The sequence below is a fragment of the Sus scrofa genome, chromosome 8, assembly GCF_000003025.6.
Source record: "Sus scrofa isolate TJ Tabasco breed Duroc chromosome 8, Sscrofa11.1, whole genome shotgun sequence".
Lineage (NCBI taxonomy): Eukaryota > Metazoa > Chordata > Mammalia > Artiodactyla > Suidae > Sus > Sus scrofa.
In genome coordinates, this window is record NC_010450.4 from 130,577,662 (window position 1) to 130,594,940 (window position 17,279).

Consider the following 17,279-nt stretch of genomic DNA (forward strand, 5'->3'; position numbering starts at 1 on the left):
CTTTAAACAGAGGCCTTTATCTTTCTCACAAAGCAGAAAGGCCCATCTACTTCGGGGGAAGGCTCGTTGGCATCAGAGCTCATTTGCAAGCTCATTTGCAGAGCTCATTTGCAAGCTTGACACGTGGTCTCAGTTTAATATACAAAATATAAAGGCTTATATAGAAAGCAGTCAAAGGGTCACTGCTCCCTGGTTTAATTCCACTCCCCGCACTGAAAACCGTATTCTACAAGTGACAACTTCATCAAGGACCACTGGCTGTGAACATAAATGAGTCCTTCAAACGTCTACGTAAGGGGTGTGAGGAAACTCCATGTGATAAATGAACCGCTTACGCAAAGGGCCCTACCGTGCATCCCCCAGCAGAACGCGGAGCATCCTGATACCTGAGGTCACCACTTGGCTTTCAGAAACCCGGGACGACCCAAGAGCTCCGAGGCACTTCGGTAGGGGGAGGTTTCAGAGCTCGCGCTCTGAAGGCGTGCAGGGGACGGTTCGAATCCAGCCACACCACCTACTACTGGCTAACCCTTCACTCGACAAGGCTCTGCACCTCTCCAGAAAAAGAGGACTGAGCATATGGACCCCGGGAAGTGTGTTGGGACAGGTGAGATAACAGACGGGACTGCTAAGCACAGTTACCATGCCCGGCCTATGTCAGCTGCTCATCATTCTGACGGGTTTATGTGATGGTGAGTCAGTTTCCCCAGGTGAGACAACTGAATCACCATGCCACTACTGGGGCCCTTGCAAACTGGAATCAGAGGCTGCCTCGGCCTCTGAACCCACATGCTCTATTTTATATTATTTTAAATCCACGTTAATCTTAATCTGAAGGGCTAAGAGAAAACTTATAGTTATTTTGACTTGATAAATCAGACTGCATATGTTAAGCAGCTTACAAGTATAAAAAAAAAAAGAAAAAAACCCACGAAACCAGCGTTTAGAAATACTCCCTTCATAGCCAAATATTTCTTTTCTTGCCCACGTTATACACTTAGAAAAATGAGCTCCTCCACAAAGGTATTTATTTATGCCAAACCCTGTGCTCCTAAAGAATTTACCAAATTTGAGCTCTTCATTTGATGGCAATTTCATGGGACGTGGTATCAGCTGATTATGTGTTCCACCGTTTCCCAGTTGTCCTTCTGTTCCAGAACCAAAAGCAAACACCTTCCCCAAATCAGAAACATAGGCGAGTGTGTGCTCCCTGTTAAATAAAAGCACACAGAGTCAGTTCTCAATTATCCATTATCCACAGTGACGAGAGTATCAGCAACATGGTCAACAACTGCAGGAGTTGTGCTACCAGAGAGGGAAACTAGTTAACCAGCTCCCGGTGGGTGAACCTGCCATCCGGAAACTAAGCAGTCCCTAGGGCATGACTGAATTGACTTTGAAACCCCGAAGTCTGCTGAAGGCCACCATGCTGCCCCCTGGCAAATGATGGGCCCTTTGTCAGAGCAAGCACCTTCTCTCGTCTTCAGCTCCTTTTTTTTTCTTTGTGTGTGTGTGTGTGTGTGTGTGTGTCTTTTTGTCTTTTTTTAGGGCCTCACCCACGGCATATGGAGGTTCCCAGGCTAGGGGTCCAATCGGAACTATAGCCACCGGCCTACACCACAGCCACAGCATCGCCAGATCCGAGCCGTGTCTGCGACCCTCACCACAGCTCACGGCAACGCCGGATCCTGAACCCACTGAGCGAGGCCGGGGATCCAACCGGCAACCTCAGAGTTCCTAGTCGGGTTTGTTTCTGCTGCACCACGATGGGAACTCCTTTCTTTTAATTTTTCAGTTATAACTGATTTACAGTGTTCTGGCAATTTCCGCCGTACAGCAAACTGACCCAGTTATATGTAGACATACACATTCTTTTTCCACATTATCTTCCATCCTGTTTCCTCACTAGTGACTGGCCGCAGTTCCCTGTGCTACACAGCAGGCCCTCCTTGCCTGTCCGCCCCAAATGCAACAGGTTGCATCTACTCCTTTTTTAAGCCTTGGCTTGAGTCACACCCCCTCCGGGAGGCTCTGAGTCCCTCCTCTCTCCGTCCTAGATGGGATGAGGTGACCCACTCTGTCTCCCAAAGACCTCCGCCGTGCTGATGTGCTCACTGATTTGCCGGAAGGCCTCGCCCACTAAGCAGAGGTGCAAGGGAAGACTGGCCCTGTTCAGAGGTCTGGCCTTTGTCCGCAGTTCCTGGGAGGGAACGTCTAAAGGCTTAGACTTTCCCGTGACGGCAGTGTCTGTTACTCGTGGCAGGCCCCTGAGACTACAGCCAGGGGGCTCAGGGAGGCTCCCCCAGCTGTGTGCAAGCCCAGTCTCTGGGTACACTGAGGCTGGAGGTTCAGTTCCACCACATGGGCCCGGATCCAACCAATCGCGACTAAGCAACGAAGCCCCGATAACAACCCTCGCCTTGAGTGGGTGTCCCTGCTTGGCAAAACTCTACACAGTCAAGTATCAGGACGGGGGGAGGTCCTTGGCTCCGAGGGGAGTGGACACCAGAAGCTCCTCATCTGCCCCCGTTCTAGCCTCGGTCCCATGCTTCTCTTCCGCTGACTGGTTCTGATTTGTCTCCTCTTCTTGTAATAAAAATGACCATCGGTGTGACAGCTTTCGCTGAGTCTTGTGGCCTTTCCAGGGACTTCTCCTGCATTAGTAAGGGTACGGCCCCGGTTTGCATGAAGGCCTTTCCAAAGTGACGAGTCTTCCTGTGACCCGCTACTCAGAGGAAGTGTGTTATGAAAAATCCAAAGGGGTGACCACGTTCTTCCGGGTCACGCAGATTCTGAAGGCAGAGGGTTCTCCCGTTCCAGGAGCCTGGGTACCTTAACGACACCCACTTATGTCATTTTGCTGCAAGATCGTAAGAGAATATGCCTATAGACCGAAAGCACATACACCAGTTTGGTTTGTTTCGTTTCATTTTGTCTTCTTTGGCCGCATCCGTGGCATCTGGAAGTTCCCAGGCCAGGGATCAAACCTGTGCCACAGAAGTGACGTGCCCCATTGCAGTGACAATGTCAGGTCCTTAAGTACTAGGCCACCAGGGAACTCCAATACACGAGCTTTTTATAGTAAAGGTTTTAGTAAACAAACAAAATGAACCCAATCATCAGATACAGTCTGATTTCTGTTTAGGGAGGAGAAAAACTGCCCACAGGAAGGATAAATGTATCTGGGTGAAAATATTTCTTAACCACACCAAGACCCATCATCCCACTAACGAGAAGTGGACTGACTGATGATCAAGAAAGAAAACAGGGAGTTCCCGTCGTGGCGCAGTGGTTAACGAATCCGACTAGGAACCATGAGGTTGCGGGTTCAATCCCTGGCCTTGCTCAGTGGGTTAACGATCCGGCGTTGCCGTGAGCTGTGGTGTAGGTCGCAGACGCGGCTCGGATCCCGCGTTGCTGTGGCTCTGGCGAAGGCCGGTGGCTCCAGCTCCGATTCAACCCCTAGCCTGGGAACCTCCATATGCCGCGGGAGCGGCCCAAGAAATGGCAACAACAACAACAACAACAACAGACAAAAAAAAAAAAAAAAAAAAAGAAAGAAAACAGTATAGTAAATCAAGGAGTTTGAGTTACTTTACTTTTGATGGAAAAATCTGTAGAAATCAAATTTCTCAGAATATTCTATACCAATCAGCAAAGACTGTCTTACAGGGTGGTCACTCTGAAAGACTTACTGGCAACGAAGTATGCTGACCCCTGAGAAGTTTGTGAGAAAGGATGATTATATCAGTGAATAACCCCTTCTAACTCATGTTTGTTTACTTTTCCCCCAATATATGATAAGGTATTTTTCTTAAAGATGAGAGCACATTCGAACAGTTACAAAGGTTTTCCACTACGGGAGCAACAGAAAGTGAATACAGGTGTACCCATGGTGGCGCAGAGGAAACGCATCTGACTAGGAACCATGAAGATGCAGGTTCGATCCCTGGCCTCGCTCAGCGGGTTAAGGGATCCGGGATTGCCGTGAGCTGTGGTGTAGGTCGCAGATGCGGTTCGGATCCTGCGTTGCTGTGGCTGCGGTGTAGGCTGGCGGCTACAGCTCCAATTGGACCCCAAGCCTGGGACCCTCCATATGCTGCGGATAGAGCCCTAAAAAGCAAAAAAGAAAAGAAAAAAAAAGTGAATGTACCTGCTCATTTAAAAAAAATTAATGGGAGTTCCCGTCGTGGCGCAGTGGTTAACGAATCCGACTAGGAACCATGAGGTTGCGGGTTCGGTCCCTGCCCTTGCTCGGTGGGTTAACTATCCGGCGTTGCCGTGAGCTGTGGTGTAGGTTGCAGACGCGGCTCGGATCCCGCGTTGCTGTGGCTCTGGCGAAGGCCAGTGGCTACAGCTCCGATTGGACCCCTAGCCTGGGAACCTCCATATGCCGAGGGAGCGGCCCAAGAAATAGAAACAACAACAACAACAAAAAGACAAAAGACAAAAAAAATAAAAAAAAATTTTTTTAAATTAAAAAAAAATAAAAAAAATTAATGAAAGCAAATATGGATACCAAAATACAGATTTATTATGATTATTTAATAATGTAAATTAAGCATCTGCACCCATCTGAAAGTATTTGAAATTTCATCTCAATCTAAGAAACAGACGGAAATTTTATTCAGCTAGCTCTCTAAATTCACGGTATCTATTTTATCAACGTGCGCTGTCACTTTACAACCTACCTTCCACACGCCATCTGGGTCACTCTCTTCCCAACAAGCTCAGTCACCAAACGGGGTCTTAACTCATTCTGTGTTGAATTGTGTCCGAGCTGCCCACATCTTCCATCACCAAAAGTCAACACCAGCCCACCCTAGAGCAAGAGAACTTCGTATCAGATGCCAGAGAAATACAATACAGAATATCCCCGGATACCCACGCATCAGTGGGTAATTAATAAAAACCACCGTCAAAGCAAAGCCCCGCCGTTAGCAGGACCATCCCGCACGTGGGAAGCGCTGACCTTCCCCCCCGGAAGTGTCCCCACCTCCACATTCGAGTGCTTTCCCACCGTGACGGGGGCAGGTCTTCAGGTGCTGCCGTGGGAGAGACAAAGGCGCACGCACCTTTGTGAGCAGGGCCGTGTGAGAGGCTCCGCAAGCGAGAAATTCAACGTGCTGACCGTCCAGTGCTTCGATACGGGAAGGAAAATCTGCATCTACGCCAGGGAGAGAAGAGTTCAAGGGCCCAGAAGGCGAGGCAGAATCCCACCTGGAGCTCCAGAGGAAATACCCAAACCACTTCGGCGAAGCCCAGCACAGGCGCTCCCAGGACGTGGACAACAGGAGCTGTCCATCAGCCCACGCCAGACTCAACATGGAGGTGGAGATGTCAAGCCTCTCCCCCGAGCCCGGTGGTCTCTTTTTAGCCCGGCTGGATTAGCTTCAATTGCAGCCCATCTGCTAACTCCAGTGCCCGCCCAGAAGGGCCCTCCTAATGGACACGTTCTTTCTTTCCAATTCTCCACCACGGTGTCCTGGCCTCACGCCCCCGCTTCCCGAGTTCATGATTATTTTCTTGCCCAAGTGCTTAGAGTTCAGCTAAAGTGAGTTTAAATGGCCCGATTCCTTTTTCTCCTCCGAGTATTTTTCCAGCACTGACTGATGTGCTCTCCTGACGAGGGAGCCCTGGGCCTGTGGTCTGAGCCCCAGCCCGGGGTGGGGGGGCGTGTAATATTATCACAGCTGATGAAGCCGTGGAGTTTGCCCCACCTGCCATCTCTAACAAGGGGCTTGGGGTCATCAGAAATACTGCCGCCTGCTTTGCAGCAGGAGCTCAATAGGGTGTGTTACCTGAGCGAGTGTACAGATGTCAGTATACCTTATCGAGTGAGATGAGACTAGGGGACTCCCTACACAGAATGTGAGTAGCCTTCTGTCACACGACAGTCCTAAGTATGAATAGACAGGTCAGTGCACGGGGACCTGGAAAGTCATTTCACCCAAACGCGTCACTTCCCAGAAAGCAAGTAAGACCTGGAGAAAAGGGAAGCGACCCGGGGAGGCCGGGCAGCGAGTTACCCCCAAAGTGGGAATCACAGCCCAGGGGTGCCGAGGTCCCCAGGTGAGGGCTGTGTCCCCTTTTTTTCCCACTCGGCTCTGACACCTGTCTCAGTGACAGCCTGACCGCCACACGGGGCAGGTCCTTTAGCCCAAGTGTGCCCTGAAGCCCGAGAACAGTGCGAGTCAAAGCGGGGCTGTGAGCCATTTTTGACAGGGAGGCCTGGGTTCAAGTCACAGACACACGTGGCAACGACACGAGGAGGAAAGCGCGCGTCCGTACCGTCAGTGTGGCCCAGGCCCAGCTGTCCAAAATCATTTCCTCCCCAGGAGTAAACGTTTCCGGACATGGACAAGGCCACGCTGTGGGCTCCGCCGGCAGAGACCTGAGCCAAGGGGACCCCATAGAGATGCTCCACCATCTGGGGTGTGGGGGTCGAGGCGATCCCCCTTCCGACGCCCAGCTGGCCGTGCAGGTTCTCTCCCCACGCAAAAAGCTCACCACCTGGACGTGAGGAGAGCAAAGGCCGTCTTAGTGGGTTTAAAAGGCAGCAGCCAGCCCCCCGCACCCTGTCCGCCTCCCAGACGACACCGTCTCGAAAGTCCCTCCTGCCACACCGAGATCTCACGCCGCAGTCCCAGCAACGACAAGCACGTCCCTCTTGGGCAGCAACGCTTACACTCCCTCACCTCCCACGTCTGTGTCTCCTCCCCGGAAAATGCCAGGTCGAAGACCTAACTAACCCCCCCTGCAGGGGGACGAGATGAGCTCGGGACCTCGGAGCTCCGTGACTGGGGGCAACGCCCTTTGGAAAGGGACCGCAAGGGACCGCAGAGAGCTCGCTTGGCGTCTCCACCTCTAACAAGACCAGCCCCCACTAGACACCGAATCTGCTAGAACTGTGAACTGGGCTTCTGCCTCCAGAACATCTGCTGTTTAAGCCACATCTTTTTTTTTTTTTTTTTGTCTTTTTGTTGTTGTTGTTTGCTATTTCTTGGGCCGCTCCCGTGGCATATGGGGGTTCCCAGGCTAGGGGTTGAATTGGAGCTGTAGCCACCGGCCTACGCCAGAGCCACAGCAATGCGGGATCCGAGCCGCATCTGCAACCTACACCACAGCTCACGGCAACGCCGGATCGTTAACCCACTGAGCAAGGGCAGGGACCGAACCCGCAACCTCATGGTTCCTAGTCGGATTCCTTAACCACTGCGCCACGACGGGAACTCCCACATCTTTTTTCTTTTTTTTTCTTACTTTTTAGGCCACACCCAAAGCATATTGAAGTTCCTGGGCCAGGGGTTGAATAGGAGCTACAGCTTCGATCCTACACCACAGCTCACGGCAACACCAAGATCCTTAACCCACTGAGAAAGGCCAGGGATCAAACCCGCATCCTCGTGAATACTAGTCGGATTCGTGTAAGCCGCTGAGCCACAACAGGAACGCCCCACCCAGTCTATTTTTATTATAGCAGCCTGAATGGACAAAGACAGGGAGAACAAAGCTGTCTGAACATACTATATGCACATTTTTAAAATACTTATTTTTAAAAACCCACGGATGGGCCCATGAAAGACAGAAACATTCTACATTTGGGAAAATAAAACAGAAAACTACTGTTTTCTTTCTCTCCCCCTCCCAAGTGCCTGAAGATGCCAAATAAACAACTTAAGGATGCATCTGAACTTGTAGCATGGCATGCTGAGTCAGCATCGTCTTCCATTAATTGGAAAGATGAGACATATTTTTAAAGAAAAGTTCTTAGGAGTTCCCATCGTGGCTCAGTGGTTGACAAATCCGACTAGGAACCATGAGGTTGCGGGTTCGGTCCCTGGCCTTGCTCAGTGGGTTGGGGATCCCGCATTGCCATGAGCTGTGGTGTAGGCCACAGACGCGGCTCGGATCCCGAGCTGCTGTGTCTGTATAGCATCGAGTGGAGTCTGAAAATATACACATCAGAGAATTAGTGCTCACTGAGCACAGCTCTGTAAGATTCTGTGCAGGACCTGGTGGAGGCAAGAGAGGTTCCTTCAAACGAAATTACCACGTGCCTACAGGCCACCAGGACACCATGATGAGCAGAAGGAGCCTTTCTTGTTGTCTTCCCCTAGATTTTGACTCGCCAATAACAACCCCGGAACCACCCCTTCCCCCACATCACTAGGTCCTGGGCTTCTTAAAGGCACAATGTGTCTGCTTCATTTTCCTAACTTGCACGTGGCAGATTCGCCAAATAAGACATCTATTTGTAAATGGATGAAGCCAAACAACCCGTTTTCTCCAAGTTCTACACTCAAACCTTCACGGGGCCTTCAGGACAGGCCAAATCCTTGATCTCATTAACGTCCCTGGAGTCCCAGCTTTCCTTCAGTTTATGTTTGCATCTGTCCTATGTATCTAAGAAATTCCCTTGACCCTGGATTCCCCTCTGCGCCTTCCCGTCCTCATTAGCCCTCCAGGGTCAAGTTTCCTCAGGAAAGAATCGGAAAGAATCCCCATTCACCACTTCCCTCCCCACCAGCGCGGTGTCTGATAAGAAACGGGAAGTAAAAACGGGCTGGAGAGAACCCCGAATTCAAGAGGTAATGCTGAAAGCGTGTCAGTGGTCTGCAAACTGGCCAGAAACACGCACCCGAGCCATTCGGAGCTCCCACCATGGGAGCTGGAAGAGCCCTACGAAAGGGGAGAAAGTTCTGGAAAGGGCGGACCCTGCCTGGTCCTGATTTCAGAAAGGATGATTCTGATTATTCAGCATATGGTCACTGTTTTGTATTTGAAAAATAAAAAAACATGGCACTGTCGAAATACATCTCGAGGTCCCACAGGGAGCTGCCCCCGCCAGGGCGCCACCTCAGCAAACCCAACTGTCATGCTCCCGCGAATGCTTAGCTTGACCGAAAATGCAGTATAGCCAGCGGGCCAATCCCCAAACACCTCGTCTGCTGTGGGCTCTATGCTTATCTCCTTGTTCCCTGATCTTTCTCAATGAGGTCAGATGTGCAGCCTCAGCCAGTTCCCGGGCTAAGGCCTCCAGCACTCTAAAACTCACCCTTGTCCAAAATCCCAAGGCTTCTACTGCTTGTGAGGCCCTATACACGCTCAATCCCTTAAATAAAGGATGTCAAACGCATCACTAAATTGTCTCAGTTTTGTTATTTGATAGAACCAAACGGAGGAATAGTAACTGCAGACACCTGCAGGCTTTACAGGTCCGAGGATTCGAATTTTGCGTCTCCTCGAATAGTGGGCTGGACCCGATCAGATCTAGAACCATATCTCTGACCTGTTACAAAGAGACACACACACATTCTACTAGTTCTACACACATTTGCTCCCTCTGAAAGACAATGACCCCAGAAAAGTACCTTTGGAGAGTGCCAGAGAATGATAATCTCCACATGTGATCTGAATTATAATTTTTTCTTGTAAAATGCACTGAAACCTGATGAGAGAAAATACATTTTATGTCAATCACATAATAAAAGTCACAACACTGATATAAGAAATATTAACTAATTAGGATCGAAGCTCAAGAAAAACACTAAGTTTACTGCTTTGCATTTAGCACATCTAAAACTATTATCAAAATAATACATGTTTCGATGAGTGGCTTAAAAGGAAAAGAAGGTGCATTATAAAACTGCAGTATGATGAGTCAAAGTGTCTTTTGCAGACAGACAGGAATATGATGCAGGAATAATACAGGATGAAAATAAGTTCCATGGGAGTTCCTATCGTGGCTCAGTGGAAACGAATCTGACTAGAATCCATGCGGAGGCAGGTTCGATCCCTGGCCTCCATCAGTGGCTTATGGATCCAGCCTTGCTGTGAGCTGTGGTCTAGTTCGCAGACGCACCTTGGCTCTGGTGTGGCTGTGGCTGTGGCTGTGGCCAGCAGCTACAGCTCCGATTGGACCCCTAGCCTGGGAACCACCATATGCCGCCAGTGCAGCCCTAAAAAGACAACAACAACAAAAAAAGTTCTAATTCACATGATCTACTAGGAAAAAGTATAACAAATCATTCCATGATAATGCATTCTTTCCTTAGGTTGAAACCTGTTTTGGTAAATCTAACATACAGCATTATCATGAGGGGTAAATGAGTTAATGAATGTGAAAGCCCAATGTGGGGCCACGTGGACTACCCACTCTTCTCCCTTAGATGCCAGAAGAACACGTGGCCCGCGCCCTGGGAGACACGGATTTACAGTTTACTGACAGAAATCACTAATCTGCTCAGAATTCCTCATTTACTTAAGATGCCAAAGTACAGCAGGGGGCAAGGGTCATACACAGTAACGTGGTCCTACAAAAATTATCATTGCCTTTTAGTAAGATTTAAATAATCTTTAATAAAAGAAAAGACAACTTCCCTACCTTGCATGTTCTATGCTGTAGTTGTACTCAAACGGTTTTCCATCGGAGGAGAGAATCAGCATGTGCTCTGCTCCTTGGTCCATGGAATGTATCTTCATTTTTTTTCCTAACTTAATGCACTCTGCAGAGCAAAGCCAACCAGAAACCACCATCACTCCGAGCGTTACCCACGCTTATTATTCACTTCATTATAATACACTTAAAACCTTTGGAAAAAATTTCTACTGGACCACTTTTGACTTAACACGAACTTCTCCTTAAAGAAAATTCAGGTGTGGAAAGCAACTTAGCAAGGACTAGTGTCTTGACAATGCATTTTTTTTGATTTGGGAAAACACTGATTCATACTTTGTTGACTGCACCTTTAAATTGGCCAAATAACATTTACCGTTAAATTTCTGTTTAATAAGTTCAGACAGAGAAACTAAATTTGAATTGAAAGGAATGAAAAACATCTGTAAGAAAATATCACTTAATTTTTGGACAACCTAACTCATTTTAGGAGTAAATATATTGTGTATTCTGAGATATACTCTTTCCTAAAACAAACCAAAAAACAGTAATAGGAGTTCCCATCCTGGCCCAGTGGAAATGAACCCGACTAGTATCCAGGAGGACACCACGGTTCAATCCCTGGCCTTGCTCAGGGTTAAGGATCTGGCATTGCCTGTAGAGCGGCAGCTACAGCTTCGATTCGACCCCTAGCCTGGGCACTTCCACAGGCCTCCGCTGTGGCCCTAAAAAGACAATAAAATAAAATAGCCCCCTCCTGACTGCTCCATCTAGAAGCCAAGGTCCACATCCTTAAAAGGGGTAATTGTATTTGATTAATGATTCTTAAAAAGGATGCTGTTAAGAGAATTTTTATTGGCATTAATACATATTCAGCCCTTTCTAAAAGTTAAAGATTTAAAATTGTCCTCTGTACCATTTACACTGATCGCGTTTCATTCGTTCACAAAAAGCAGGATTTGGGACCTTGTTTCACTTTTCAGTTCTAACGAAATAAAATCTATTCATATAAAAATATCAAAGCACAAATCACTTCAACATACACATGCTAAGAGAAACCAAAGCAGCTGGATAACAAAGAAAAAATGGCCCAACGGGCTGAAGTTTTTCAGAGACTCAGCATTTCAAATCAATTGAAAAATAAGGGGGGGAGGGGGCTATTCCAAAAACGTACTGAGACATGAGGCTAGCCATTCTGGAGAAACAAATCAATCCAGATCCCCCATCTCACTCCTTACGTCAAAATAACATCCAACTGTACCAAAATGTTTAGGTTTAAAAATAAAAACTAAAAAATACGGTAAAGATGGAGTTCCCCGTTGTGGTTCAGCAGTTAACGAACCCGACTGGGATCCAGGAGGACGAGGGTTAGATCCCTGGCCCGGCTCCGTGGGTTAAGGATCCGGAGTTGCAGGCGGCAGATGCGGCTCCGAGTCGGGTGTTGCTGCGGCCGTGGTGTAAGCCGGCAGCTGTCGATCCCATTCGACCCCTAGCCTGGGAACCTCCCTATGCCGCAGGTGTGGCCCTTAAAAAAAGCTCACTATAAGGATGAGAATATGAAACAGAACGCCTTGGAGTGTGAATCGCTTTCTAACGTAACACAAAGCTCTAAGCCTCCTTAAAAGAAAAGACTGACGAATAACATGAACGGAAAAGTTTTACAACGTACTTGGCCAACAAAGGGCTACTCTTACTCCATATTCTAAAAACCCTTCCAAGTTACTACGAAAAAGATTCGCAGCGCAATTTATTTAAAAGCCAGGCGAAGGTATGAACGAACAGGCAGGTAGGTCACCATAAGGAAATGCAAACGACCAAGAGGAAAAAAAAAGATCTTCGTCGCTGAAATTAACAGAAAACGAACAAAGGTAAAATATCATTCTCGACACTCAAAAGAGGAACACATTTTTCAAGATAAAGAATGTGGTCCTTTGTCTGCCCCCTACCTGTAAACTCGGAGCCACACGTTACCCCACCTGATCTCTACACGGGATGACCGCGGAGAAGCGCCACCCTAAGCACCCTGTTTAAACTACTCGCTAACGTAGGACAGAATCCTTGCGAACAAGGTCACGAAAACAAGGTTCTCCAAAGACGCAAAACTGGAGCAGGTACGTTCTAAAGAGGAGTTACGTGGAAACCGGACTCTGAACAGGATCGAGGCGGACGGGCTAAGACAAGACGCGGCCGGTCGATCCCCCCGCGGGGTCCGAGGGCGGCGCGGACCAGCGATATCTGGTCCCCATCCCGCCAAGCTCCGAGCCCGCGAGTGGCGGGGTGGCAGAGCCCAGGGGCGCTGCACGCGCCAAACGCCGAAAAGGCCCGGGCCGGGGGCGGGGGGCGTTTCTGCGGCCCCGCGGACCGCTGCCGGCGTCGGGGCCTCTGCTGAGTCTCCCGGGCCGTTTAGAGAAGGACCGAGTACCCACAAGCCGGGCCGCTCCGGAGAGAAGGGTCCGGGCCCGGCCCGACCGCGACGCCGACCCCGCAGGCTCGGACCCCGGCCGCCCACCTCACTCACAGCCCTGGCCCGAGGCGGGAGGGCCGCGCGGGCGCGGCGCCGCCCCACTCACTCGGCTTCCTCGCGCCGTCGCTCCCGGCCGGCAGCTGGTGGACCTCCACGCCGGCCCCGCCGCGCTCCAGCACCGCCAGGCGCCCGCCCGTGCAGCACATCTGGCGGGTCGCCTCGGTCCTCCCGGCCAGCGCGCTGCGGAGACCCGGGGCGCTGGGGAAGAGCCAGAGCTTCGCGCCCCGCGGCTCCGCGGGCCGGGACCCTGGGCGTCCGGACGCGGTGGGGCGGACCGCCGGGGGCGGACCGCGGGGGCCCGGCCGCGGGGCCCCGCCCGGGCGCCGAGCGCGCGCCGCCCCGCGACCTCCTCCGTGGTCTCCGCTCCATCGCCGCTTTCCTGGGTTCCAGGTCCACGCCTCCGCTCTCCGGGGCTCCAGCCCGCCCAGGGGCCAGGCGCCGGAGCGAGAAGGCCCAGGCCCGGGAGCGCGCACCGGCCCCCCGCGTCGCGGTGCGTGCGGAGACTGAGCGAGGGGAGCGCTCCGCGCCGTCGAAGACCCGCAGCCTCCCTGCCCCGCCCCTGCCCCGACGCCGGGCTCCCAACGTGCTGTTTGGGGGCGGAGCCGGCAGGTCCGGGGAGAAACGAAACTGAATTTTTTTTTTTTTAAGGGGGCGGAACCGAAAAGGAAAAGAAAAGGGAAACCCGACCGATTCAGGACTGGCTTTGGCAGGCGGCCAAAGTAAACAGGGCGCTGGCTGGTGAAGAGGTGGGCTGGGCAGGGCTGAGAAGGTGGCCCCGGGTGGCAGTGGCCACCTGAAGCCCTGGACCGGACGGCCTTCGAAGAAACACTCGATTCTAGTAGGAGGAGCCCTAACACAGGCAGAGCCCTGAAACCGGCGGACTGGCAGAATTTCCACAGTATTGTGGCAAGGAAAGCTAACGTTTGCTGAGCATCCTGTTCCACGGTCTGATCCACAACCTCTCGGTGAAACCAAAGAAAACCACGGTCATCCCCAGGGCCCACACTGCGGTGTCTGCAAACAGTGATCTGCTTTCCGTTGATATATTTTTGCCTACTCTAGATTTGCGTACCAGTGGAATCGAACTTGTGCAGTCTTTTGTGTCTGCCTTTTTTACACTTAGCATAAGGCTTTTGAGATTCATCCTATTGTGTTTAATCAGTTCCCTCTTTGGTTTGGTTTGGTTTGGTTGCTTTTTAGGGCCGCACTCCGGGCCTATGGACGTTCCCAGGCTAGGGGTCAAATGCGAGCTACAGCTGCCGGCCTACACCACAGCTCACCGCAATGCGGGATCCTCTCATCCCACTGAGCAAGGCCAGGGACCCCACCAGCATCTTCGTGGATCCTAGTCGGTTCCTAAGGCGTTGAGCCACGAAGGGAACTCCCCCCTCTTTGTTACTGCTGAATGGTAGTCAATTATATGGATGTACCACAATTTATGCATTTACCAATAGGCAGGCATTTCAGCCCTTTCTAGTCTGGGGCTCCAATGAATAGGTAGAGGTGCTATGAATGTTTGTGAACAAGTCTTTGAGTGGATAAATGTTTATATTTCTTTGGAGTAAATAACTAAAAAACAGAATTGCTGAATAGCTGGTAAGTACATAAATATTTTATATCACTATAAGAAACTGCCAGGCTATACTATTTTGCATTTTCCTCTAGCAATTTACAGGAGTTCCAGTCTCTGTGCCCTTGCCAACCTTCAGTATTGTTAGTGTTTTAATTGCAGAAATTGCTGTGGTCTGTAATACTATCTTAATGCAGTTCTGCTTTCCATTTCCCTAAGGATTAATGATGTTCTCTTTTCTCTTTAGTGAGGTGTCCACATCTTTTGTCCATTTATTTATTTATTTATTTTTATCTGTTTAGGGCCACACCCAGGGGCATATGGAAGTTCCCAGGCCAGGGGTCCAATAGGAGCTGTAGCGGCCAGCCTAGCCACAGCCACAGCAAGGCCAGATCCAGATCCCAGTGGCATCTGAGACCTACATCGCAGCTCAGGGCAAGACTGGGTCCCTTAACCCACTGAGAGAAGCCAGGGATTGAACCCGCATTCTCATGGTTCCTAGTTGGTTTCCTTACCACTGAGCCACAATGGTAGCTTATTATCTAAAAGATTTTTTTTTAATATAGAGTTCTTTGTGTTATAGAGCAAGTCCTTTATTAGATATATGTTTTGAAATGTTTCTTCAGTCTGTGGGTAAGCTTTTAACTTTATTAAAAATAACATCTGGGAGTTCCCATCGTGGCTCAGTGGAAACGAATCTGACTAGCGTCCATGAGGATGCAGGTTCCATCCCTGGCCTTGCTCAGTGGGTTAAGGATCCCGCATTGCCGTGAGCTGTGGTGTAGGTTGCAGATGTGACTCGGATTTAGCGTTGCTGTGTCTGTGGTTTAGGCTAGTGGCTGCAGCTCCGATTGGACCCCTAGCCTGAGAACGTCCATATCCCCGAGTGCGGCCCTAAAAAGAAAAAAAGAAAAATAGCATCTGAACTCAACATTGTAAATCAAATATATACTTCAATAAAAAGAAAGCTATGATAAAACTAAAACAAAAAAAATGTTTACATGAAAAGAATGTCATTTGAAGAGCTAGTTTTCATTGTGATGCAATTTATCCATTTTTTCTTTTACAAAATTCATGACTTTTTTTGTCTTAAGAACTCTTTGCTTAACCCCAAATAATAAGGATCTTCTTCTTTGTTATCTTCTGTAAAAACCTTTAGGTCTTTCTTACATTTCAGATGAATTGTTCTTTATGGTGTGAGGTAAGGGAAGAAGTTCTTTTTTTTTTAAGGGATTACCAGCTGTTCCAGTTTGCCTTTACTTGCTGACTTGCCTTTTGGCATCTTTGCCAAAAGCCTGTTGGGCACATGTGATTGGACTTATTGCTGGACTTTTATTGTATCCCATTGATCTGTATGTCCATTTTTACGCCAGTACCACACTGCCTTGATTACTGTAGGTTCTAATTAAGTCGCAAAATCAACTCATTCAAGGGTTCCACCACTGCCCTTCTTCAATGTTGTTTTGGCTGTGTTAGGTCCTTTGCATCTCCATATATATTCTAGGATCAGTTTATTGATTTCTACAAAACAGACTGCAAGCGTTTTGAATCGTGCTAAATTAGATCAATTTGGAAAGAACTGACAGGCTGAAAATATTGGTTCTTCTGACCATGAGCATCTCTCTCTCCATTAATTTAAAGCTTCTTTCATTTCTTTCAGCAGTATTTTCTAGTGTTCAGGAAACAAACATTTTGCTAAATTTATCCTTAAGTATTTTCTTAGTTTTTGGTATTCCAAATGGAACGTTAAAAAATTTTAGACTATGATTGGTGTGAGTATATTATAAGTGCAACTGACTTTTATGTATTGACCTCCAATCCTGACACCTTTCTATATTTACTTAATAGTTCTGGTATTTTTTAGTGGATTCCTTTGAATCGCCTACAGATAACCATGTAGTCTATAAATAGGATAGTTTGACTTTTTACTTTCCAATCATTATGCCTTTTCTTTTTCTTCGCTTGCCCTATTTTGTGGACTCATACCCCTATGGTGAATAGAAGCAGTGAGAGACATCTTTGCCTTGCTCTCAATTTTAGGAGGAAAGCACTTGCTCTTTCCCCATTGAATACGAAGTTAGCAGTGTGTTGGCTCCTTCAGGTTGAGGAGGTTCCTAGTCAGCTAAGAGTACTGGTCATATGCACAAGGAGCTGTTGACGCCTATCAATTTTTTTCTACCTGTATGGAGGTAATTATATGATATATTTTTTTTTTTTGGTCTATTATGGCAAAATAAAATGGATTTTCACGTGCATTTCTGGACCAAATCCCAGCTGGTCACAAGGTAGCATCCTTTTTCTATTTCGCTGGATATTTGATGTGTTAAAGCTTTGTAAAAGATGTTTGTATCTGTGTTCACATGAGAGAGATATTTAGTTTTCTTTTCCTGTAATGCCTTCATCTGGTTTTGGTATTAAGGTTAGCATGCGAGAATTAATCTGGAAGTGTTCTCTCTTCCTCTATGCTCTGAAAGGGTGTGTAAAGAATTGATATCATCTCTTCTTAAGAGGGTTTGCACATTTCACCCATTTGCATAGAAAAAGTAATGTTGGCGCTGAAAGGCCTAAAAAACACAACCCAAAAGTCAGGTGTCTAAGGATCCCCAAGATTTAGAGGTTACCTGTTTCCATAAAATTCAAATGGTTTACCTTCCTTCTATGTTTCTAGAAACCAGAAATGTCCACGACAACGATTGTTATGGCTGCTGCGCAGCAGCCCCGTGGCCGCAGTGTATCAGCTCCAGCGGCTCTTTTACCGGCGAGAAACCAAGCGAGCCCTCGGAGAG

The 17,279-nt window shown here is 48.7% G+C and overlaps 1 protein-coding gene across 1 annotated transcript in view; it reads right to left on the minus strand.

Annotated features, from left to right (window-relative positions):
- Positions 1-13,497, minus strand: part of HERC5 (HECT and RLD domain containing E3 ubiquitin protein ligase 5) — a 58,903-nt gene extending 45,406 nt beyond the window's left edge. Inside the window, exons 1-8 of the mRNA XM_021100766.1 lie at positions 13,209-13,497; positions 12,970-13,153; positions 10,388-10,508; positions 9,375-9,451; positions 6,292-6,513; positions 5,076-5,167; positions 4,692-4,822; positions 1,065-1,210 (exon numbers count right to left, since the gene is read on the minus strand). Of these exons, the coding sequence (XP_020956425.1) occupies positions 1,065-1,210; positions 4,692-4,822; positions 5,076-5,167; positions 6,292-6,513; positions 9,375-9,451; positions 10,388-10,508; positions 12,970-13,153; positions 13,209-13,292 (1,057 nt within the window). The 5' untranslated portion in view covers positions 13,293-13,497. The remainder of the gene's footprint in view (positions 1-1,064; positions 1,211-4,691; positions 4,823-5,075; positions 5,168-6,291; positions 6,514-9,374; positions 9,452-10,387; positions 10,509-12,969; positions 13,154-13,208) is intronic.